The 25,499-nt window shown below is 48.3% G+C and overlaps 1 protein-coding gene across 2 annotated transcripts in view; it reads right to left on the bottom strand.

Moving 5' to 3' along the window:
* Window positions 1–25,499, bottom strand: part of shank1 (SH3 and multiple ankyrin repeat domains 1) — a 63,032-nt gene that overhangs the window by 14,058 nt on the left and 23,475 nt on the right. For both annotated transcript variants that reach the window (XM_030089239.1, XM_030089240.1), the window contains exons 10-18: window positions 25,304–25,473; window positions 24,579–24,700; window positions 24,243–24,397; window positions 20,339–20,452; window positions 19,579–19,654; window positions 6,402–6,484; window positions 6,046–6,170; window positions 4,682–4,817; window positions 4,534–4,614 (exon numbers count right to left, since the gene is read on the bottom strand). In XM_030089239.1, the coding sequence (XP_029945099.1) occupies window positions 4,534–4,614; window positions 4,682–4,817; window positions 6,046–6,170; window positions 6,402–6,484; window positions 19,579–19,654; window positions 20,339–20,452; window positions 24,243–24,397; window positions 24,579–24,700; window positions 25,304–25,473 (1,062 nt within the window). The remainder of the gene's footprint in view (window positions 1–4,533; window positions 4,615–4,681; window positions 4,818–6,045; window positions 6,171–6,401; window positions 6,485–19,578; window positions 19,655–20,338; window positions 20,453–24,242; window positions 24,398–24,578; window positions 24,701–25,303; window positions 25,474–25,499) is intronic.

Genomic DNA, 25,499 nt, shown 5'->3' with positions numbered 1-25,499 from the left:
GGTTAACATTTCACGCTTAGTTATTTTTAATCCAGATAACAATTTCAAACCAGCATCACTTCTTGTTTCCAAGTCACCGCTTTCCCTCTACATGTTCACAACCGCTGCCGCCACCGCCGCCGCCACCACCACCACCACCACTGCCACCACCGCCGCCGCCGCCGCCGCCTCCGCCTTTATGCATGTGGATACTAAATCATGTGTGGTCGCTGCAGTGAAACCGACGCTCACAGTGTTGCCGCAGGCGTGCAGTGGTGCTGTCCAGGTGTGTGGTGAGGGCGGTGGGGGGGCGGTGGGGGGGTTCAGGGAACCGTCACCCGGGTGGTCATGCTGGGTGCTGCTCACACCACAGAGAGAGGCGGGGCAGGGGGGAGGGAGGAGAGAAGAGGGGCCCATCACAACTCGCTTCAGTTTCACGGGGGGGGGGGGGGGGGGGGGGGGGGGGTCGGGGTACTCCCTGTAACGGCCGCTGTTGACCGGTCTGGGACAGGGTCCGTCATTTGTTCGTATGAGTCGCCGGCGTACGTCAGCATGTTGGTAAATCTTCAGGATGAGTTGAACCTGTTGAGCTGAACTTTGGGATCATACTCAGCCTCCACTGCCAGAGAGGGAGACCAGGATCAGACCCGGATCAGACCCGGATCAGACCCGGATCAGACCCGGATCAGACCCGGATCAGCCACCTCCCTCCACTCAGGCCCACGTTCTGCCCTCAGAGCCTCCGAAAAAACGGTTTTCTTTGACGTGACTGAATGTCACAGCGAACGCGGCGTTACCGAGGACTGGTTAGATCCAGGGAGAGAATTTCGCCGAGTGGATTAATGACGTTTCCTCTAACCGCCGGCCTGCAGGACGACCTCTCCGACCTCTCCGACCTCTCCGCAGCTCGACGAACTTCGTCCGGCTGCGATCCCGATCAGCTGATCCGGAGACGTGCGGGGGGGCTGACCCTCGCTGCGCACCCTCCTCCCACAATTTATCTTCAAATAGAGACGACATCGCCACACATAATGCTGTTACCACGGTAACAGACCTGGAACAAAGTTGCAGGGATTTTTTTTTCTTTTCTTTTTTTTTCCACTCAGAAATTACTCATCTCAATAATTTTATCCTTGATGTGTTTCCTGCTAAATGAGTCAAAGACGTGATCAACAACAGCCAGGAATTGGAAAAAAAAAAAAAAGGGGGGGGTTGTGTAACTTGCTCAGCGACCATCAGGATCAGAATCCTTCGGTTTGGCGTCTAAAACTCAACTCTTCTTCCCAGGTGACGCCCATTCTCCCGCAGTGTTACCGTGGCAACCAATACTTGCTGAGTGTCAGCGTGTGTGAACCTGTGTGTGTGTGTGTGTGTGTGTGTGTATGTGTGTGTGTGTGTGTAACGTTATGAAGCCGGTATAAATAAAACCTATTATGTGTCGTATGTGTAATGAAATAAATCGGTCTGAAAGCGAAACGACTGGGAAGAATCTCCTGGACGCGGAGAGATTTAAAAAGTCCTTAAATGTGACTAATGTCTGCGAAGCGTCACGCAAATCCTGTTTTCATTATATATATACTGTATATAACAGAAAGTGTGGGAGGACGAGCTTCAATCATACTGTTCAACCTCAACTCTCACAATGTGCTTCTTCGCGACGCCAGACTTTCAGTTTCTAAACGTTCTAAGTTCTGATCCGGAGCGCGTGGGGCGGGAACCCTGATGCACTCATTACAGGAAACAGGAAGGAGAATTCCTTCTATTCCAACTGAGCGCTGATCTGGTCTTTAGTTCGGGGGGGGTTGAAGCTGTGGGTGTTCCGGGGAGCAGTGGAGGGGAGGTGCGGGGGGGTAAGGGGCAGTGAGAGGCGGGGTCACGGGGTGGATGGCGGCGCTGCCGTCTGGGTGGGGTTACCTGCAGTGGGGGTGCTGGAAGTGACAGTGTGGAACCTCTGAAAGAACAGTGAGATGCGTTGAGAGCGTCGTCCACACGGCCAGGCGGCGCCCGGCACCCGGCACCCGCCAGGCACCAGGCAGCGCCCGCCAGGCGGCGCCCGCCAGGCAGCCTGTCTGTCTAAGCTTAGCTCCAGATCAACTCCCTTTCACACTTTCAGCATCTTTAACAGCCCCCCCCCCCCACGCTGTTCCTATCCTCCCTCTTCACCTCGGCTCGGGGGTCTGCAACCCGCCGCTCCCTCCAGTTCTCACAGAACGCAGCTAAATTCTTCTTTTAGTTTTTAGTTTTGGATCTGATTACACAGCAAATGCTCTTTTCAATCAATCCACTCCGGCCTCTAAACCGTCAGGAAAACGGTAAAAAAATATTAAAGAAAACTTTTTTTTTTTTTTTTTTAAATGAGCTCTTTAGAGGAGCAGAAACAACATGACACTGAGACTCCAGCGGAGATATCAGTGAGACGCGCTAACTAGCATTAGCATTAGCTTCAGCGTTAGCAGAAACTAACTTCAGAATCAAAGCCACGCCGTCAGGGATCAATGCAACAGTCACAGGAGATCAAGAGGTCAGTCACATCATTTCTCTGCAACCTCAACAGAGAAAAGTTAACAGAAAGTTCGATTAAAATTGTTCTATTTGTTTGGTTTTATGAAAAAAAAGAATCCACATTTTCACGCCATGTAAGAAAAAAATGTTCAGCTTGAATTTAAACATAGTGGCACAATTTTACTGCTCCTGAACTAAAACGTGTTTTAAAGCTGCTGTTAACCTGAAGCCGTTACCAACCACGAGTACAGATGGATGAATATCCCATTTCTAAAGTTGTATTTTTTATGTCTTTTATTATTTTTTTTTTTAATTTTGGTGTAGTTCTTAAAATTCATGAATACATATTTCATAATGACATAAATACAACCATAACTGTTCAAATCGCAAAAGTTAGAAAATTCTCTCTCTCTCTACATATATATATATATATATATATATATATATATATATATATATATATATATATATATATATATATATATATTAGGGGTGGGACTCGATTAAAAAAATTAATCTAATTAATTAGGGCCTTTGTAATTAATTAATCTCAATTAATCGCATATCGATATTTGACCCGAGATCAGTGAGAACCTTTCTTTTTCTAATGGATTTTGGCATAGTGAATCAATATAGTGATACATAAGCTTAAGCAACAAAACACTGTTCATTTTTTCAGCAAGGAAGGAGGAATTTAACCAAGACAAATAAACCAATACACATTGATTAGTGCAACTTTTGTTGGGCTGGGCGAGGGTCCTTGAAGTAGTCAGAGTGACGACCTCTTCAACTCTAGCTGTATGCGAGGCTTGCGTGTTGGCTGCTGCTGCGACATGCTTAGCATTCAGATGATATAGCAGGCTCGATGTGCTGCGATGGTATGCAAATTCTTTGCTGCACAATATGCATACAGCTTTGGTTTTATCCACGCTGCCATCTGCTGGCTTTTTAAATCTAAATTTTCTGTGCACGAGACCAAGTAGTGCGCTGTCGTCAGGAGCAGTGTTGCCAACTCCCCAGTAAGGAAAGTCACTACTGGCTGTCCTAAAAGTCGCCAGAAGTCGCTAGATGAGGTCGTTACCTAATTTGCAATTTGCATGTAATTGTAATGGACGCTGTAGGAGAGAGGAATAACGTCATGGGAGAAGCAAAATGTGAGTTAAAAAACACCCTAAATATGTTTAGAACTACAAATGAACTTTCTTCTGTTGATTCTTGGTTTGTCAGCAAGTGAGCAGTGGCGGATTTGCGCACACGCGATTCATTTGAAGTGTGGAGGAGTGGTGTGGGTCTCCTCTCTGCTCTGCCTGCAGCAGGGGGCGCTGCTGAGACTGACCGCCTGTGAGTGCTTTGGGACGGGGGAGGGGCTCACGCAGCACCGCAGCTCATTGAGGACAGCAGCTGCAGAACGAGACGTCCTGTCACGTCTCCAGAGCTCCAGAAAAAGTCGCTAAATTGGTTGCTAGTCGCTTTAGACAAAAAACGTCACCAGGAGGCTTTGGAAAGTCGCCAGATTCAACGAGAAAGTCACCAAGTCGGGAGCTGTTTCGTTGTTGTGTAACAGCGAAATATGTCCGGGTGAAACTCGTCCGGTGACAAACGTTCCGCGACAATTTGCGATAATTTTTTTATCGCGTTAAAATTTCTGTAATTAATTAATCGTAACTAACGCGTTAAAGTCACAGCCTTAATATATATATGTATGTATATATATATATTTTTTTTTTGTTTTTGTTTTTTTTTGTTTTTTTGTTTTTTGTTTTTTTGGTAATGGCGAGTTTAATGGTATGTTTGAATATTTTCAGTCATAATTATTTGCAATAAAACCGAAAAAAGCTTCCTCTTTTCCAGCTCTTGGACACAACTTTCTAAATGATGTCCTGTTCTTGCCTACATGCAGTTTGCTCTGATTTGCTGTTTGCTGTCTCACTTGAACCCTTAAAGAGGTTCTTGTAGTTGAAGGGGTTGCAGACCCCCATGTTTTGGTTTTTCCCCCCATACGTTGTGACCCCTCCCGGCGCCGCCCAGGCGGGGCCTGAGCCAGACTCTTACCCATCTCTTCCAGCTCGGAGGTCATGGACTTGGAGCGCAGGGCGATGGCGGGCGTGCTCAGCCGCTTGCTCTGCTGTGGGACTGGAGACACGGCCGCCGTCAGTTCACCCGCTCACAACGCCGCCAACCCGCCGCGCCGCTCGCTTACTTTTCTTCCGGGTGCCTTCCTCCATGTCGGGGTTGCGGGTTACCATGACGACCTTGACCATCAGGCTGTTGCCGCCCTGCCGGATCATGTTGACGACCTGCCGGTGGCCGACCTTCACCACGTTCTGCCCGTTGACCTGAGACGCAACAACACGCTTTATTGTCATGTTTAACAGTCTTTCCTCGAAGGCGGCGCCGCTCCCGGCGTCGACGGAGCAGATGGACGGCGGTAAAACCGAGCCGTGGCTCCCGGCGAGGGGACGACCGGCCGGCCAGCAGACTTTATGAGTCCTGAACAGAACGCCGTGTTTGCATGAAATACTGGGTGTTAGCGGTTTTTACTGGTTCTGAGAAGTGGTTCAGTCTTGGGTTTGGGACAACATGCAAACTACACACAGAATCAAGGCGAAGTGTCTCTGTGGGTTTAAACTCCGGCTCAGGTTGTTGGATGAACCAGAGTTAATTCATCTCACACAGTTTCAACCTTTCATTCTCCAGTTTTTCACAACAAATGATTAATTCATTCATTCTCTATTTCCCTCCGCTGAAGCCGTATTGGCCGCTCTTTTCTTCAGCCTTCTCTTTAGCCTGACGCTCCACCATTTTTCATGATGATGCCTAAAACTAACAGTTTTCAGACAGAAGCCACGTCAGACCCCTGAGCCCCGGAGGGGCCGTACAGGCGCCGTGTTTGACCTCTGCAATCCAGTCAGCTTGAGAAACTCCTGTGTAAATATTTTATGAGTTTCTCACATTTTTCTATTATATTGTACACGTGTCTGTCTTAAATGTATATTTTAATCATATCTAGTTTATATCTGTTAATGTTTATCTGTTATTTATTTAATTATATCTGTCTTAGATCTATATGTAAATTATATTTAAATCATATAGTTTATATCTGTTAATTATATCTGTCTAAAATTTGTATTTTAATTATATTTTATTATATATAATCTAATGATATTTAATATTTAATTATGTCAGTTAGTTTATATCTGTTATTTAATTATATCTATCCTAAATTTAAATTTGAGTTATGTTTAACTTTTCTATGTATGGCTGGGCTTTGTAATTTTTCTCATTTCTATCCTGCGCTGTGCTGCTGTAACGCGGACGTTTCACCCTGTGGGACGAATAAAAGACTTTCAAATCAATTCAATCCATTGGAATTGGGACGACACTGCTGTGTGGATGGGTTTCTTAAAAAAAAACAAAATGAAAAACAAAACTTCTCACAATAGAGGAATGGATCCAGTTTGATGCACTGGTGACCTCCTCAGTCCTGCTGCTTCTCTGGTTTCCATGCAGCCAAACAAAAAGAACCAGAGTGACGTGAGATTTGTTTGTTTTTTTTAAACGTACCTCGATCAGGAAGTCCCCCATCCTGAGCCCGGCCCTCCAGGCCACGCCCCCCTCGTCCACGGACTCCAGGTACTGCAGGGCGGGGAAGGCCGGCGTGGGCGTGAACTCTTCGATGGGAGTCTGAGCTGCAGGGACAAACCAGACGTTCAGCTCCGGGCCGGCCCGGACGCCGCCGGGCGGCGGTTCAGCTCCGGGCCGGCCCGGACGCCGCCGGGCGGCGGTTCAGCTCCGGGCCGGCCCGGACGCCGCCGGGCGGCGGTTCAGCTCCGGGCCGGCCCGGACGCCGCCGGGCGGCGGTTCAGCTCCGCCGGGCGGCGGTTCAGCTCCGGGCGGCGGTTCGGCCACCGGGTTCCTACCTTTAGCTCCTCGCAGCACGAAGCCGAAACCCTCGCTGTCCTTCTTCTGCAGCAGCACCGTCTTCTCCTTGATGATGTAGTCACTGACAGAGAGGACAGAAGACCGGACTGAGACACAGGCAGGAGACGACAGGACGTTTCTGCTCTCAGCGTTCTGCAGCCTCATGACCAAAACTTTAGTGACTTTCCGTCACGTCAAGCAGTTCTGGAGCCATAAAGAAGATTTAACCATTAAAATGAGGCGAATGACGCAAATGCATCTCAGGAAGTGTTTGTGTGCATCAAAATGATGCACACACAAAATATATCTTCTGACGCTTTCATGATTTCTTTTTAACTACGGTTCAGAATAGTGAACATTTAATGGCACTGAACCTATTTTTGTACCTCATTTTAACAGTTTTGTTCTTTTCAAGCTTTCTTTGTTGACGGTTTTGAAATTTTTCACTGTTTCAGCCATCTTAGACTCTTTCTTAACAGTTCGTATGTTTTTATTCCTGCCATATTTCATTCTCTTAATTTAGAAATTAAAGACATTTCAGATTTACAAGCTGTTTTATCATTCTGCAGCCTCTACAGAGGGACTGAAGAGCTGCAGGTTGCAGACCCCTGATCTAGACATACGCGTGCACAGGGAGAACATGCAGATTCCACAAATGCATTATTATTACAATTATTTGAAAGGAGAATCAACAGGCTTTTCCAACCGTATCTGAAAGAGAAAATTCATAAAATATGTCCACAAATATTATTCAGACGATCTTTTAATCAGCCTGAAAAACCGTATCGTCAGCATAAAGCAACCGCTTGCTGTCAGAACGCCTGGATCCGCCGCCGCGTTGCAGAACACACCGACTTAAAAAGCTTCCTCTGCCGCGCTTCACTCCTCTGTATGTTTTTTGACGGAGCTGATTTTCCAGCAGAACCTCGGTAAGAGCAGAGCTATATATACAGTCCGGAGCGCCGGGGCTGCCTGTTGCCTCAGCAACCGCTGCGACCGGACCGGGGAAACTTCTGCAGAGCCGAGGCGCCGAGCGCTAAACTATTAGTCAGCGGCGGGAGAGGAGAGGCGCCGCACGCACGCAGGTGGAGCTCGTGCCGAATAACACACTTCATACTCTGCGCCGCGGCGCCGGCAGATGGGAAATGTGTGGCGGCGGCGTGTTATCCTGAGAGACGAGCCATTTCATAAGTACGCTTTTATAATACGTGAAAAGATGAATGGCTGCATTTGTGTTACTTCAAAATGAGTTGTGCGTCCAGATATTACAAATCGTGCGACTCTCGCTCTGTGGCCGGCTTGTTTCAGTTTCAGAATAAAGGCTGGACAGGATATTGCTGCCCATTGAAAAAAGGCTATCGAGGCACAAATGTGTTAAAATCAGCCGGATTGTGTGAAATTAAGACTCCGCTTACACAACGGCGATTTCAAGGGTTTCCATTCCGGGAAACTTCCAGCCGGCCGTGCGGCCGTTGAGCGGGGATCATCTGCAAAATGCAAAAAAAAACTGAAACGACAACAATATCTAATAGCGTCACTTGCGTTCGCTGCAGAGTCGCCAAAATAAGTGCAGCCTTCACTCTGCTGCCGATCGCGCTACGACGCCCGGCTCGATGGAAATCTTCCCCGTCACGTCACGTCGTCACTGTCCAACGACTCCACAAACCAGAAAACTGTCCCGTCACAATCAGACACAAACTCATATTAGGGCAGTCGCAATTATTACGATATTCGCCAATCGCAATTATTTTCCATAATCGTGATTCTTTCTTTTATAATCACGAAAATCGTCAATTACTTATTTTATCCACAAGGTTTCATAAAATGACGCTGAACCCGAGCCTGATGTCATTGTGTATTCGTCAAGGAATACTCTGAAGATTGTTGACCCACGCCCTATCATCGACAAAGTGAGACAAGCTCATAAATGCCTTTTTTGTGTCTCTGCGTCCAGCGGCTGGATCCCAGCTGTTAGCATCGCAGCTAGCTTAACTCAATTGCTGGAAGTCAACAGGGAACAGAGTCGAGGGGACGGCGTGTTAGCACGTGAAGTAAATCCCAATGCTTATAAAACATTTTAAAAGACGTGGTTTCTTTTCAATCCATTAAAATACAGTTTTGATACACAGACCTGCGCATGGCAGCGCTCTGGAAGGATACACTGCAGCACAGCGGCTGAGGCTATGGCTTCTGCTGCTGTGCGCCGGTATATTCTTCCACGGAGCACTGCGCATGATGCTGCGATGCTAACAGCTGGGATCCAGCCGCTGGACGCACAGACACAAAAAGGGTATTTATGAGCTTGTCTCACTTTGTCAATGACAGGGAAAGGGCGTGGGTCAAAAATCTTCGGAGTATTCCTTCAAATCTCATTATACCATGATGGTAGAATATAAAAAAGAAGAAAAGGAAAATATTTTCGTCAATCGCAATTATTTGTCTGACAAATAATCGTCTCTCGAAATTCCTAATTGTGATCGCCCTAACTGATATCAGCAATATATTTTTTCCTGGTCAGCATTTTCAGGGACTTCCAAAAGGCAATGGAAGTTTCCCGTTTTCAGTTGACAAGTTTGTTCCATAAACGGAGCTTCAGGCAGACAGGCGATGCTAATCTGACCAATTAAAACCAAAACACACAAACTCCACCAAGGAATCCCACGAGGCGCGAAATCAAACCGCTCTCTGAATGACCGGGGGAAACAACCGGCCATGTGACCGTCCCATCATGCACCGAGACAGTCCCAGCCTCCTCCATCCTCTCTGGATCTATTCTCATCCTCTTCTTTCCGCTCCATCCTGCTCTGCCCCTCGCTGGCTTCCTGCCCTCCTTCTCCAAACTTCTAATCACAGAGTAACTCTCCTCCTGATCACATCTCCCCCCTCGGTGATCGGCTTCATCCAGTCTGCTGACTGTGTGATGCTCTGACAATCTGCCAGGCCTCACCGCCTCTCGTCTTTCTGTCCTCTTCTGTCAGTTTCTAGACTTCAAATGTTCTAGATCACTGGCCCCCAGCTCGGGGTGTGGAACCTCCCCCCCCCCCTCCCGGGGACTCTGCCTGAAAATTTGATTTTCAAGCCATAATGAGGTTGTTTCTGGAATGGGGAGCAGAACTGAGAGCGGGTTTGGCTTCACCGAGACGTTTTGGTGAATCAGAGATCAGAGAGGAAGGCTCGGCTCCAAACGGGCGGGTTTTAGGGGGGGAAGCACTACGCTGAGTGAATGAGACACTTTTCAAGCAGTTTACAGAGCAGCGCTCAGATACACCGAAAAAGCAAGTTTCTGAGAACGGCTCCGAAGGTGGAACTTTCTGAAAAACTCAGAAACGAGCTAAAGGTGCAGTGACTGTAGTTTTAGACCCAACAGTCACAGCAACACCAGCGGTGTTAAAGGGACACATTCTGCTTGTGTCACTGTGAGTTTCTTATAGCAGTGTGTGCTGCCGGAGCCTCATTATGACGTTCAGACTTGAAAACCGTCTGTTTCCTCCCTGTCTCGCACCACACTTTGTGAAAATGAAACTGAAGCTGAAGCTGAAACGGTGGAGTGTGAGTTTGGTCCACTTATCCTGAAATAAGAGGATTAACTCCTCCCCCTGACTGTGCCCCCGCCGTGTGTGTGTGTGTGTGTGTGTGTGTGTGTGTGTGAGAATTTGGGGCGAACAAACCTAAATACTATGTTTTTGGGCTTCTGAGACCGATATGGCATGACTGAAAAAAAGCATAATATGTCCCTTTTAATGTTTACAGCATTGTCTTCTGTGGATTCATGACAAAAACAAGAGACTACTGGAAAACAGCACCATTTTCAGCTTCTCAGTGTAAGAGTACACTTTTTGAAAAAAGTTGCACAAATGTTGAAACTTTTGGTGGAACGAAGACGAAAAAGCCAGCGCATTTTCACATGAAACACCTGCGTGTGTTTGGGGAATAATGTAAATTAACAGATCTTAAAGCTTGTAAATGGTCTACACTTATATAGCGCTTCTACACTGCATTAACAGAGTCCAAAGCGCGTTACACTGCAATATCACATTCACCCATTCACACTCACATTCACACACAAGTGGAGGCGGCTGCCATGCAAGGCGCTCAGTCCATCCACTGGGGGCAATCTGGGGTTCAGCGTCTTGCCCAAGGACACTTCGACATGCAGACAGGGGGAGACAGGAATCGAACTAACAACCTCCCGATTGTGAGACGACTGCTCTCCCCACTGAACCACAGCCGCCCCCTTGTGACTGAGTTCACAGATCAAAACCACCTAAAAGGATCTAAAGAACAGAATAGAACAGAATAGAACACACTTTATCGTAGTCAGGATAATAATATCAACCTAAAACCAGGAAGATCTAACTGTGTACAACATCAATCTTAAAAAAACAAAACAGTTTTTAGAGCAGCAGAAAGAGTGTTTTATAAAGTGTCACTGAATTTTGGGGGTTAAAAGTGAGCGTGCTTGCAGGATAATATAATGTCCAGGGTTAATGCAAAGCGCTGCAGGGAATGCACTCAGCACAAGGAAACATGGTGCATCAACCAATCAAACGACAGATCATCTATTCTGTTGGATTCATTCATTTCCCCACGTCACCGTCGTACACATCCTCCACTGGACGAGGTTCCACGTGATAAACGTTACTTCATTAAAGTGAAAAGTTTTTGGGTTCCCATTAATTTTTTTGTTGTTGAGGGACTCCATAAAACAGATGCTGAGAAGCGATTCCATCCATCACCGAGGGAGCTAATCAGCCCCGAGGTAACGATCCTGACTTTTCTTTCTTAATTTAAAATAAAGGCTGGTTCGTGATCGCTCGGCCTGGCTCCGTTCTAAAGTTCTAACGTGCAGGTTGATGAGGAAACAGTAGAAGATACGGGACAACGAGGTGAGGCCGACTGAGAAAAAGGCCTCCGCAGTAACAGATCAGGCACGCTGCCTCCAACACACACTCACTGGACGAGCTGAAAACCTCTCCTTCCAGCAGCCAACTCCAGCGCTGGCTCTCCTTCCAGCCCAGGCTCAGTGCATCACGACCTGCAGAAATCTGCCTTCAAATCTACTTTAAAACAAGCTTCATGGGAAAAAACACAAACGCTGCATCATTTTCAAAACTTTGCAGCGTTAACACGTTACACTTCGGAAACAGAAACATTTTCCCTCCTTCTCAGGCTTTGCAGGAATCCTCCGTCTCAAAAAGGAGTTCAAGACTGATGTTGGAAACAACTTGAACGGGGAAGACGCATCTCCTGCTAAACATAAGGCCTATGTCGAAACCGGCCGGCAGGAAGCCCCAATGTGGCCAAACTTTCAAACAAACTGCAAAAATTTGAAATAAAACATGAATTTTACAAAAACATCTAAAGACAAGCGGACACAGCAGGACACTGAGATCCGATAACTGGACGTTTCACTGTATCTCACACCAGATGGTTTCCTTAAAATTGGATTTACGTTGAGATTGCCTTCATTTCCTGAAGCAATTGTGAAAACAGACATTTCCATCAGGTATATTCTGCTCCACAACAAAGAACAACTTAAAAGTTTAAATCTAAAGGTTATTATCACACCGTTACACTGGTCTGGCTACTCAAAATGAAACTGCAGCCCTAGAATGAGTCTGACACTCTGTTCCATCGTATTTGTTCAATCTTAGTCCGGCGGTCACAAGCAGCAACTTTAACCCTTTAAATGAGAAAACAGCAGGAAAAACAAACTTTCAACAAAAGAAGTTCAAATGAACAAAACAAACTCAATGCAGCTCCAGCATCGCACCATTCCTTTCGCCTCCTCTACCATGTATATTATATTTAACAAGTTCAGTCAGTATCTTCCTGCTCTAAAGTCTGAACTTGAGGACTGAATTCATCCGGATCGGACAAAAGGTCCCGACCCGAGTCAAGAGCTTCAGGAAATGTAGAAAAGATGCTTCAGACACATCGGGAACCTCGTCTCATTAGGACGAAGAGAAAAACATCTGCAATCCTGCCGCTATAGCAGAAATGTGACCGAGTTCATCTCTGAACCTCTCCAGAGCCTCTCCAGAGGTGTGGAGATTCAGGGTGACGAGTCCAGGAAGTGACGCAAACCCTAACGCTAAGTACAGCAAGCAAAACCCATCTGAACCCCAACCTTCGGGATTCAGCTCAGCACAGATGTTTACAGCTTTTACAATCCTAAAAACTCAACTCTCTGAGATCCAAACTCCCCCAAAATCCGGACCCCTCAGGACCCCTCAGGACCCCTCAGGCCCCCTCAGGCCCCCTCAGGCCCCCTCAGGACCCTCAGGACCCTCAGGACCCCTCAGAACCCCTCAGGACCCCTCAAGACCCCTCAGGACCCTCAGGACCGGGTCACATGCCAGCTGATCATGAGAGGCAGATGTCAGTCTGACACCGAGGTGCTGAAATGTTGGAGACCAGGAATAAAACTACTTGTTGCAAACAGCTGAGGCTGTAATGCTCCTTAGATCCCGTTTACACGACAACGTTTCAGGTGACAACGCAACACTTCTGTGTTTTCGTTTCAGAAAAGTTTCTCATTCTTACGACATTTTGAAAACAGCAGAAATACAGAAAATGGGGTATTTTTCCTGAACAAAAAGCTACAAACATGAACAACGAGAGAACAAGGACAAAACATCAAGTTGGACCGGTGTTACAGTGACGGTCAACTCGAAAACTATCAATCCAGACCAGGACCAGGATCAGGACCAGGAGAATCTGGACCAGGACCAGGAGAATCTGGACTGGAACCAGGACACAGTTCAGGAAAACAGTTCTTGCTGTCCGTCTACTGAGCATGTGCAGAACAGCTGCTGTGATACTCGTGCACTGCAGCAGCGTTTCCTTCCGTTTCCATGGAGACGGAACATTTCAGAAAAGTTCCATTCTGCTTTTTCCTTCATCTTCTTTTTTTCAGAAACTTTCTCCAAAAGTTGTGTTTTCAGTGGCTCAATGCCGTCGCGTAAACGGACGCCCGAAACGCAAGAGATGTTTTGCGTTCTCACTCGGAGCCGTCGCCAGGAGGAACATACTGAGCATTCTGGGACGGAATCCCTCAGAGGATCCGGCTGACATGACGCTCAGAGCTGCCGTCAGGAAGCGTCGCCGCCACTGGACGACAAAGCAAGACCACTGGACGACGAGGCGCCGCCGCTGGACGATAAAGCACCCCCGCTGGACGACGCGTCGCCGGCGCTGGACGACGAGGCGCCGCCGCTGGACGATGCGGCGCCGCCGCTGGATGACGACGCGGCGCCGGCGCTGGTCGACGAGGTGCCGCCGCTGGACGATGCGGCGCCGGCGCTGGACAACGCGGCGCTGTCCTGAGTCTCACTCTGCATCAGGGACGGAGCCGGGCGGCTAACGGCTCTGGCCAGGCTGGCTTCCACAGAGGTGTCAGGAAGAAGCTGGAACTTGTCATGCATGCTGCATCATTAAAACTCCCTCTCCGAGCACAGCGAGCCAGCCTCTCTCGCTCAATCTCTCTCTCTCTCTGACACACACACACGCAGGTAAACAGAGGAACACGCCACGCATCACACACAGCGGACGCGAGAACTGATGCATTCAACTTGCCAGGAGAAAAGAAATGAACCAGCGATATCTTAATGTTTCTCATGGAAAACACACACACGCACACACACACACACACACACGCATGCACACACACACGGGCATGCTCACAAACAAAACACGCACATCAATCTGCACATCGGGAGCAGCAGCTGCATGGAGCCGGTGCAGCAGCGCTAAAGGACGACTGTTCAGAGAGCAATTCAACACACACACACACACACACACACACACACACACACACACGTTCATACAGCGAAACAGAGAACGACTGCACTGCTCATACACCGGGCTGTGCAGCAGCAGCAGCTCTCCTCCATCTCCACACACACACACACACACACACACACACACACACGCTGAAGCCAGCGCATCCCTCTGCATGCTCTGTAACATCTGTCAGTCTGTCTGATCCATCCTGCCGGCCGTCCATGATGTCCACATGCATGCATCCCTCGCTCGCCCCCCCCCCTCCCCCCCCCAGCAGCTGGAGGAAGAGAGGGAAAGAGAGGGAGGGAGCCATGGCAGGTACCTGTAAATGAACCAGACGCTCCTGTTCACAGGGCCGAGCGACGGCCAGGAAGAAGAGAGGGAGAGGGAGAGGGAGAGATCCTCCTCGCCGCATGCCCCCATCGCCATTTCCTCCCCTCCCTCTCCTCCTCCTCCTTCTCCTGCTCCTGCTCCTTCTCCTCCTCCTCGTCTTCCAGCGAGACAGCAGCGAGCGCGAGCCGCGAGAGAGAAGGAGGAGGAGGAGGAGGAGAGGAGGAAGAGGAGGAGAGAGAGATGGAAGGAGGGAAAGGGAGAGGGCCGAGCTCTCCCAGCCCCTTCATACTTAAGACAGAGAGGAGGAATGGTAAAGAGAGAGAGAGAGAGAGAGAGAGAGAGAGAGAGAGAGAGAGATGGAGATGGTTTGCTGTGACTGCGACACAGAGAGAGAGAGAGAGAGAGAGAGAGAGAGAGGGAGAGAGAAGGAGGGGGAATAAGGTGGCTTAAAAAACGGAGAGAGAGAAATGAGGTAATTTGGAGGGAGAGCAAGGCGATCGGGGCGAGCGAGGCGATCGGGTTTGTTCGCAGGGGGCTTCGTGCGCACACACACACACACACACACACACACACACACAAAGTCGACACACGGCGGCGTCCGTGCCGTCGACTCCACACACGGGCGGCGGAAAACCACATGCACACTCCGTCCAACCAGATCCCGCCCCTCCCCCCCCCTATAGTTTATATGTATAGTATTCACTCTGCCTATTTATCACTGTCATGATTCCCCATTCATAAAAATGGATGTGACTGCGATATGTCTTCACTCAAAAGGGGGGGGAGAGAGAGAGAGAGAGAGAGAGAGAGAGAGAGAGAGAGAGAGAGAGGCCTCTCCGCTGATGGGGGAGGTATCACCGCCGCGCGTCAGAATGTTTAAAGAGGAGAAGAAGAAGAGAAAACATCATTATGTAATATTAGACGGTGGATTCAGCCTCGTCTGCATCACAGGAGTAAACCTGATGTGTCCTTCTGGAGCCCCCCCTTACTGACCCCATGTGTCTTTAAATCACTCTTAACTAACCACACACACACACACACACACACACACACACACTGCAGCCTCACACATCTGCTGTAATCAAAGCATGAATGAGAGGGTAGAGCATGTGGAAGAGGGGGAGAGAGGGTCATCAATGCAGACGGGAAGAGAGGAGAGGACAGAGGAACAGCTGGCGGATGAGTGGCGGAAGGAGGAAGAGGAGGAAGAGGAGGGGAGGAGGAAGAGGAGGGACAGAGGGTGCAGATTCTCTCAAATAGGCACTCACATCATCTCTTAGTCAGAGCATCCTTCCACGTATGTCCAAGTTGTCCTCCGTCGACTTGCCCTCCCTTCTCCACCTCTCTCTCTCTCTCTCTCTCTCTCTCTCTCTCTCCCATTCAGACGATCACAGCCTCTTGTCCTCTCTCCTCTCACATCTCTGCCTTTTTGTTTCCCTCCCTGCATGACAGGCCATGCCACTGTGACGCTGTGTGTACAATATGTGTGTGCATGCATGTGTGATGAGAGAGAGAGAGAGAGAGAGAGAGAGAGAGAGAGAGAGAGAGAGAGGGAGAGAGAGAGAGAGGGAGGGGTGGGGGGAGGAAGCAAATGTTGACAGAAGGTCCATATGATCACAGGCTTATGTCCTCGTTTATTACTTTATAGCCCGTGTGTGTGTGTGTGTGTGTGTGTGTGTGTGTGTGTGTGTGTGTGTGTGTGTGTGTGTGTGTGTGTGTGTCCATTGTACCATGCCGTCACACTCTGATTCTTGACACTTTAGCTCAAAGTCAATGTCAGACACGCTTCTGAAACATTTGAAACGACAACAGCAGATTGTTGTGAGACATGAACACACACACACACACACGCACACACACACACGCACACACACACACACACGCACGCAGGAGTGTTACCATCCTGCAGCCCGCTTGTCCTCGTGTGACCCAGGCCCGGTCTGGAGGACGCCGTGTGAACAGCAGCTCAGAGTTAGCTAGCGCTCTGTAGCGTTAGCATCCGGCTAACGCAGAAGGAACCGGTAGAACCTCCTGCTTTCAACACCACATTTCAATATTTCGTCGTACAGGAGTGAACGTGGACAGATCCAGCCGTGTGTGTCGAATTATTCAAGCTCTACAGAATCCGTGTTGCTCGTCCCGGGAGGCCACGTTTTATTCACGACCGCTGGAAGTTCACGTTCCGATTCAAGTTCACTACGTGTGTGTGTCACCCGAGGAACGCTCGCTCAGCGTTCTGCGACGGGAGGAAGCAGGACCCGGCGGAGAAACACTTTCATGAGCTTCACGTCAAGAGTTTTTAATCGAGAGGCCACTGCTGGTGCTCGCTAGCTAGCTCTGACGGCAGCATCGCCAACATCTCCCCTCAGCTCTCAGCTGTGCTGTGTCTGCTTCTCTCAAAGGAGAAGTTCGGTTTAAACAGTTTTCACGTTGTTCATAGAATGCAGCAGAACGATATCCTGACCCAGAAGGCTTTTCTGATCCGAACAGAGCTTTGGGAGAAATTTAGATCCAAATCGAGACATCTGTATACGGCTAGCAGACGGGGCATCGGTAACGCCGCTCCCGAAACGGCTTCGATCGTCCAAAAGCTGATTAATTTCACCAACATTTCATCACGGTCCGCTCAGCCTCTCCTCCTCCACAGCCCGGTGTCGCCAGACATGTCATACATGCAGATATATGTTCGGTAAGAAGAGCAGCGCGTCTAGAGGTCTGTGTCTGGGTAAGCCGGAGCTCCGGAAGCCGCAGTGTTGTTGTGTGTTTTTCTGAAACGAAACAATGATAAAACATCTAAATATTATTCCTCTGTGAACAAATTCAGATTAAAAGCATGTCTTTTTAATTAAATTGAGTAGAAACATGAATGAAAAGGTTTGGGTTCTCTGGATTTACTGATAAAATAGCTCAAGCTAAAATTAGAATATCAAACTTAACAACAGAACGAATGAACTGATGGAGACGTTTACACGTTTACTACGTTAAGTTTAACTCTGTAGCACATTTACAGCTACATCCCAGCTCACCTGTTTTTCACTTTACTTTAGTTACAGCGTTCAGTTCCGTTCAGTGAAAGAAAAGAGAAACGCAAGAATTTCATTTTTAGAATTGGAGAAAGAAGCTACAGGGAGAACATGCAAACTCCAAACAGGACTTGAACCCAGAACCTCCAGGAATCAATAAAGAGTGCTAACCACTACACCGCCACGCTAATTCAGCAGGGATGAATCAGATAACCTCTTTTTTAATGCCTGATCTTTGAAAATTGTTTTTGTGGCACAAAAAATGTGATTCAGAGTTTTTTTGTGCTGTTTGTAAAAACAGGAGGAGTGCGAGGAGCGGCGCTAAATGAAGGGATTATTCATCCTCATCGGGAGCGGCGGAGCAGAGTTCAGGCTGGGAGCAGATCCCGGTGTCCGACCAGGATCAAGGATCCATCTTCACTGAATTTAAAGGGCGTTTGTCCCGTTTGTTCTCAGCCTCCTGCTGAATGAACCAAAAGGGCCCCGTCGCTCCGCCGCCATCCGGAAACACCCCTCTCATCCCCGTCGCCATCCCGAGCGCCCTTCACCGTCCGACCTCCAGATGGAGGCACCGCGGGGGAGCGAGGGCGAGAGGAGGGAAATTAAAAAGTACAGGGGGGTTAGCGAAGCCGTGATGAATAGCGAGCGAGGGAGGGATGAAGGGATGAGGGGAGGGAAGGGTGAGGTGTGGCGTGCGGCGGCGGAGGCCGTGTGAAGGCTGCTGTGAGTCAGCCGGCCGCTCGCCGCCGCTTTAATTATCCATCATGTGAGTGTGTGTGTGTGTGTGTGCAAACATACGTGTGTGTTTTCACATGGCTGAACATGTTGCTTGCATGAAATGCCACTGGTGATGAAAAGCGCGTTAATAATAAATGATGGTGTGTGTGTGTGTGTGTGTGTGTGTGTGTGTGTGTGTGTGTGTGTGTGTGTGTAAGAGAGAGAGAGAGAGAGAGAGAAAGAGTTATAGAAAGAGGGCGGGAAAAAAAGTTGAGTAATCATGAAAAATGATGAATACGGAAAAATGATGAAGGAGGCGATGAACGAAACGGAAGGCAGGATTTAGCATAAATCATACACGTGACTGAAAATGGCTTTCTTTCTTTCTTTCTTTCTTTTTCTTTCTTCTTCTTTATTTAGTGGCTTCACTTCGATGTAAATAATTCTCTCAGTCTGCGGCCTGGACGACCGGACGAGTTCCAAAGCCTCAGAGCCAATCAGAGGCAGCCGTGGCAGAAAACAACAACACGGCCGCGAGGCGCCGAGTCGCCGAGAGTTTCCTCCGGATCGCCTGAACGGAGCAGTGCTGAGGAAGACAGAAGTTAAAAACCACACTGAGGGTGATAAATATGAGGCCCTTGGGCCAAAACCGGCCCGCAAGAGGCTCCAATACGGCCAACAAACAAAAACTGTGTAGACTACAGAACCTCCAACCTCTGTTCCTGCAGGAGTCACCCAGACCGACACAACGCTGGAAGATAAAGAAAAGGAATTGCTGGAAAAGAAGAAAAAAAGTTGTATCTTTGTAAATTTTTAAACAAAATCCTACAAAACCCAGGAGCTGTTTCCTCTGGATTGTCAGGAAACGTCCGACAAACTTCTAGTTTTCTACTTAGAATAAAGAAACCTGATGAAGACCTGAGGAGCCGTCCTCTCAGCAGAAGCGGCGGTCTGAGGCCGGATGCTGATTAAGGGGCGGTGGGCGGATGACGGGCGGCATTAACACAAAAAAAAGCATAACAACCTTCTGGTGCACGTTGGAGGGATGATGGGAGGCCGGTCCCACGGCACGGCGATGCAGATGCATCACTTCCGAGTGCGTGGTCACGGAGGGCAGCGGCGAGCACAACTAGCGATTTCATAACGCCGCTCGAACACGGACAAATCCCAGACTGAGTCACGGAGGAGCAGCCGCTCCAGAAAGACGAACAAACAACAAAGGACAAACGCTTCCAAACGATCGGAGTGCGGAAACCCCATCCAGCCAGGAGACGGCGCTCCCGGCACCCCCGGCGGCGGCGGCGGCGGCGGCTCTTACCTGGGAGCGTCGAAGCTGTCGTAGGATCCCACGGTGTAGTGGCGGAACAGACGCTTGGCTCGCTCTCCGCGGCTCTCTGGAACGTGGAATGACAGGAGGGGGGGTGAGCGGAGCCAGCTGCTCTACTTGACCTCTGACCCAGCTCAGGGCCGCCGTGCGTCCCAGAAAACTGAGGTCCCGTTAACACCACGGCTTCCGTGGAAAACAGGAAACTTTCTTTGCGTTTTCGGCGTCCGTTTACACGACAGCGGTTCTCAGAACTACTAATGAAACCAAGATCCCAGAGCGGAACTTTTTAAAAACTCTGTGACTCCCGTCTCCATGGAAACGAGGGAGAAACGCAACTTTGTGTAAAACGCTGCTCCTGTGCAGTAGCGAGTTCTGCTGCCTTCCTTCCCTTTCTGTGTAAACAGGCGTCGTTCTCAAAACGTTGCGGTGTAAACGCGAAACTTTTGGGAAATGAAGGCTTGAACTGTTGTCATGAGAACGAGACGTAAGAGTGAAGACGGTTCACTGAACAGTCTGAGTGACTTCAGGCTCGCCGCAGAACATAAGCGCACAGGGAGAACATGGTGTTACTGTCATTGTTGGACAACCAGTGATTTTAAAAATCCTGTGCAGTCTGGAACGATGTGGCGTCCAGCTTCTGAGGAGTTCCAAGAATTTCTGACAAATCCCCAGATTTATTTTGATCCAGAAAGCATTCAAGCCTCGTGTTAGGTACGAAGATGTAGCGGTGTGTGTGTGTGTGTGTGGTCACCTGATCGGTTGTCTTGGCTCCGCAGCATCACTTCCTCCACGCAGTCGGAGGGGAACCAGCCCGTGCGACCCCTGACCGTCCCCTCCCAGTACCCGCCCTCGCCAACGCTCAGCACTGCGGGGGGGGGCAGGAAACAGAAACAGGAAGAGGTGACACAACATACACACACACACACACACACACACACACACACACACACACACACACACACACACACACACACACACACACACACACACACAGGGACACCTGCATGAAACGAATGCACAAAAAGACGACGACGAAATCCGACAGACAGGAAAGAAACAACGCAGACGCACACGTACATGCAAACCCCTCCATAGCCCCGCCCCCCCACCCTGGCCCCGCCCCCCCACATACTCACCAAGACGTACATACCTGGCGACACCTTAGACTCACTCACAAACACACACATATTCATACCTGCAGACATCGAATACAAACACAAGTGGAGACCTTACACTCACGTTAGGACAGCAGAACACACTGGACCCGGATCTGACCCGGATCAGACCCGTATGTGACCCGGATCTGACCCGGATCAGACCCGTATGTGACCCGGATCTGACCCGGACCCAGCCCGGACCCGGACCTGGCCCGGCAGTCTGATCGCCTGCTGCTGACGGGGTGAAACGTCTCCAGAGTCTCTCACTCTGAGTCTCTTCTTTCAGCCATAATATTATATTTCTAGGGCTGTCAAATGATTACAATTTTTAATCAGATTAATAACAGCTTACAAATTAATTAACCATTATTAATCACAAATAATCGCAATTTCCACCAACGTCTGAAATATACCCTTTTTTTCCCTGTATTGCATTAACAAAAAAAAACGACAGGACATGATTATATATATTTAACACGTGATGTGTTTTTATTTAAGGCTCCAAATAAAATAAATATTCAAAAAACTAAAACATGCACACCGTAACATAATGTCTGTGTGTGTAGTGTATTTGTACAGGCTCCGTGTGTCGCCGCACCGCGCTGCACACCGCGCCACTCCACACGTCAACACGCCACGCCGCACCGCTCCACGCGTCAACACGCCACGCACGCCACGCCACGCCACGCCACGCCACGCCACGCCACGCCACGCCACGCCACGCCACGCCACGCCACGCCACGCCACGCCACGCCACGCCACGCGCGTCAACACGCCATGCCGCACCGCTCCGAGCGCTGCACGCTGTGTCACTTGTCATGATGCGCATGGGTTAAACTGCGTTAAAAATTTTAATGAGATTGATTATATAAATGAATTAATGCCATTAACGCGTTATTGTTGACAGCCCTAAATATTTCATTTGCTGGTTCTGACCATGTACTTTAAACCAGAATACACACCATTTTAATGTAGAGAAATACTGACAATAAAGGGAAAAATAGGTGTGCTGATGGCATAAGTGTGATTTTGGTGCATTTTGCATTAAATCAAAAAGTTGTTGGCCTCATTGCTTCATGTTATTGTCCCATCTTATTGGTGCATTTATCTTAAAATTATCTTGAAAACTGAACTTCAGCATCAACAGAACTTCTGCAGCATCAGTATTTGTTTTATTCTTCATAATTAACACACGACATCAGAATAGTTTTGTGTTCAATAATGTATCTTGAAGTTTAAGGAGTCAGTTTAGAGACTTTTCTGAGCAGAAATGCAGCAATATGTGTCATTTTATTGATTTTTGAACCACTGAATCCTTGTCCTGGCTTTAAACAGTCCAGAAGCTTCTTTCAGATCTGGCACTGCTTGGTTCCTCACACGGCGGCAGCTGAAGCTTCCCGGGGAACATCAGGTAGAAATCGAACCCTGCAGCATCTGGCGCCATGTCCAGAACCCGTCACCGGGCGGCGAAGTGCCGCTAATTAACTCCCAGCTCTGAAACGATGAAGTCCCTGCAGTCACATGACACACAGGGAGGAGCTGCTGCGAAGCCAAGGCGGCCCGTCGCCTCGCGCCACACGCAGCGGCAGGATGCTTGATTCTGCTCTGAGGTGAAATCTGAACCATTTTCATTCAGGATTAAGATGAATCATAGTTTAGGAATGACTGGAAGTCATTTACCAAAATGTAATTTTGTGTATTTTATTACCGTATTGGCCTGACTACAGGACAATATTTTATCCCAGAAACTGTACGGGGGTCGTCTCATAATCGAGGACTAGATTGTGGTGACACATCCGGGCCGCTAGATGGAGCCAAAGTACCGTTGAGCATGAAGTGAATGGACCATCACAGTGAATGTATGCTCGAATGTTTTGTTGCAGTCTCGAATTTGTTTTTTAGACTGAACTCTTAATGTTCATCAAGTTGAATAGAACAGAACTGGAATTTGATGGTTATGAAGGTGTTTATATCACTGATGCAGTTATTGAACCTCTGAGGTTCTTTTTGTTGCTTCTTCACTGAGTCTCAGCCTCAGATTGTGAGAAAGAGAATTTAGTTTTTTATTTAACACTGCAGTAATATTTCTAGATCTTAAATCACATGAAATGTTTTCTCTGTTGTGAGTTTTAGAGTTTAGAATAATTGTACAATAAAAAGTTGTTTCTGAGTAACCTTACTGTCTTCAACATATTTTTATTTTCACAAAATGATACTCGTCACTGCAGTGAATGAAGTGGTCCTACAGTCGGGCCGATACGGTGTGTGTTCTTGAGCTGTTTGATAAATTTGACTTGTTTTAGATTTTGAGGAGTTTTTCAGATGTACTTATTTTATCTGTTAAAGCCTTCTCAGCAGTTTTAAACAGTTTCATTTGTTTTTGCAGAGATTTAACTGTTTTATGTTTTTTTCAATCATTACCTTTTTTTAAAGTTTGTTATTTTGCTCCACATGTAAAGAATCATTTCCATTCCACTTTATTCCAGTTTTAATTGAACAAATGGATAAACCAGCAGTTCAAATAGAACAAATGAAATACACGTGGCTTTGAAAGCTTAATGTTTACGATCTGATGCTGTCGTGGTCAGATTGCATTATGGGTTATGATTTAGTTAAACTGTGAAACTATTCTTTATTAAAGTTTATATTTGTCTCATCAAACTGGAAAATAAGATTCCAGGTTTACTTCTACTGAAGCGTGCGAACGTTTCACTGAACTGCGACACTATTTGAATATTCAGTGTTAGATTTTATTGGATTTACTCTTCTATCTTGCTCTAAACTGACCTTAAGGCCTCGTCTGCATCACGTTTTCAAGTGAAAACCGAACATTTTATTGTGTTTTCGACTGTTTACATGACAACGGTGCTCAGAGTCACTGAAAACGCAACTTTTTGAAAACGCGCGGGCTCCGTCTCCATTTTGACGGCAAAAACCACAGAATTATATTTAGCACTGTGTGATCACAGAACAAAAAAACTTCAGCAACAGAAAAACTTAAATCTCAAACTTATTCTTCGCTCAGAAACAGAAACACACACTCATGGTGCTTTCACTGGGTTTTCTTTTTGCTCTCCACAGATCTTCGAACACACTCGCTGTGTCCTTCATGTTCTTTTGCTCAACATCTAACAGCACCCACTAGTGGCCCAACACGGAAACTACTATTTTTTTCCAGAGTTTCCGTAGAAACGGACTTGGTTTTCAAAACGTTGCCACGTCAACGCAAAATTTGTCTAAAACAAAAATCAAAAATTGATGTTTTTACTTGAAAGGTGGTTTGAATTCTGAGCTCTGAGGGTTTGTGAGCATCGTCCCGTTAGCAGCAGACGACCACACACACACACACACACACACACACACACACACACACACACACACACACACACACACACACACACACACACACACACACACACACCTTGAAATCACATGGAAGACAAAATGCACTTCAGCTTCTGCGCTGGTGCTCACACACACATCCCTGCACGCACTGACCTTTGACCCTGTCGCCCTTGTTGAAGCTGATTTCCCTCTCGCCCTGCGCCGAGTGAGCCCGGGTGGCGACGAAGATCCGTCCCGGGACGGCGCTGTACAGGCGGCGGCGCTGGCCGGCCGTCTGCACGGTGGTGACGGTGGCGGTGGCAGCGGGCCTGGAGGGGGAGGGGCGGAGGGTTCACACTCCAAATGGTGTGTGTGTGTGTGTGTGTGTGTGTGTGTGTGTGTGTGTGTGTGTGTGTAAGCCACTGATGATGGAAAGCACTTTACAAACGACTCCCTGAACCGAAGTTCTGCACATGAACAGATGAGACGCCCGGACTCCCTCCGGCTCACCCCTGCCTCCGGCTCTGCCTGCTGCGGTCCTCCTTGTCTCCGATCCGGCCTCGGGACGGCGAGCGTGTCCTGGCTCCCCGGGGGCTGCTGGAGCTCCGCAGGGTTCCCGTGTGTTTGTAGCCCTGCCACGGACCAGATACGCCGAGATCAGGGTGAGAAAAATCAGCGTTACACTAAAAACACGGCTCAAACGTTCAACTCCAAGCCGTGTTTCACATATAAAACCTCACCGCAGTCCACTGGTAAGTCTTTTAATCATTAGAATCCAAATTTTTAAATCTTAATTATTCAAACTGCTATTATGCAACTTGCTGAGCAATGTGCTGTAGTTATGAGGAGTGACCACTAGAGGGCGGAAAAGTTACTTTGTCTGATATTGTACGGTTCTGCTTATCAGTGACACTACCACGTATTTATGTAAGTGAACTGGCACGAAGAGGAACTTTCTGGGCTTTAATGATACAAAAACATTCAAGGTGCAAAGAAAAGACTAATTCATTCATCCATCCATCCATCCATCCACTCATCCATCATCCATCCATCCATGACACCCTGAATCAGCCAAGTCAGAGGAAAACCATGGAGTCCAGATAAGACCCGAGACGTGTCTCTTGGTTTTGCTGTGACTCGGTTCCAGGCTCCTCCTCCTCCTCCACCTCCTCCTCCTCCGCCTCCTCCTCCTCCTCCTCCTCGGCGATCACCCGGGGGATTGTGGGAGCAGTCACCTGCACGGAGACGATGTTGGTGGCGGGCGCGTTGGGCACGGCCATCCAGTCGGGCAGGTTCATGCTGCTGTCGCTGTTGGCCCGGAGGAAGGGGTGGGGGTGGGGGATGGCCAGGGTGCGGGTGCTCTCCCGCCTCTGGGGGGCGTACTTTGGAGACTCCACGAAGGGAACTGGAAAGGCGAGGAGGCGAGCGGTC

Source organism: Salarias fasciatus, chromosome 4 (assembly GCF_902148845.1).
Source record: "Salarias fasciatus chromosome 4, fSalaFa1.1, whole genome shotgun sequence".
Taxonomy (NCBI): Eukaryota; Metazoa; Chordata; class Actinopteri; order Blenniiformes; family Blenniidae; genus Salarias; species Salarias fasciatus.
This window is presented reverse-complemented; position numbering and strand designations above follow the sequence as displayed.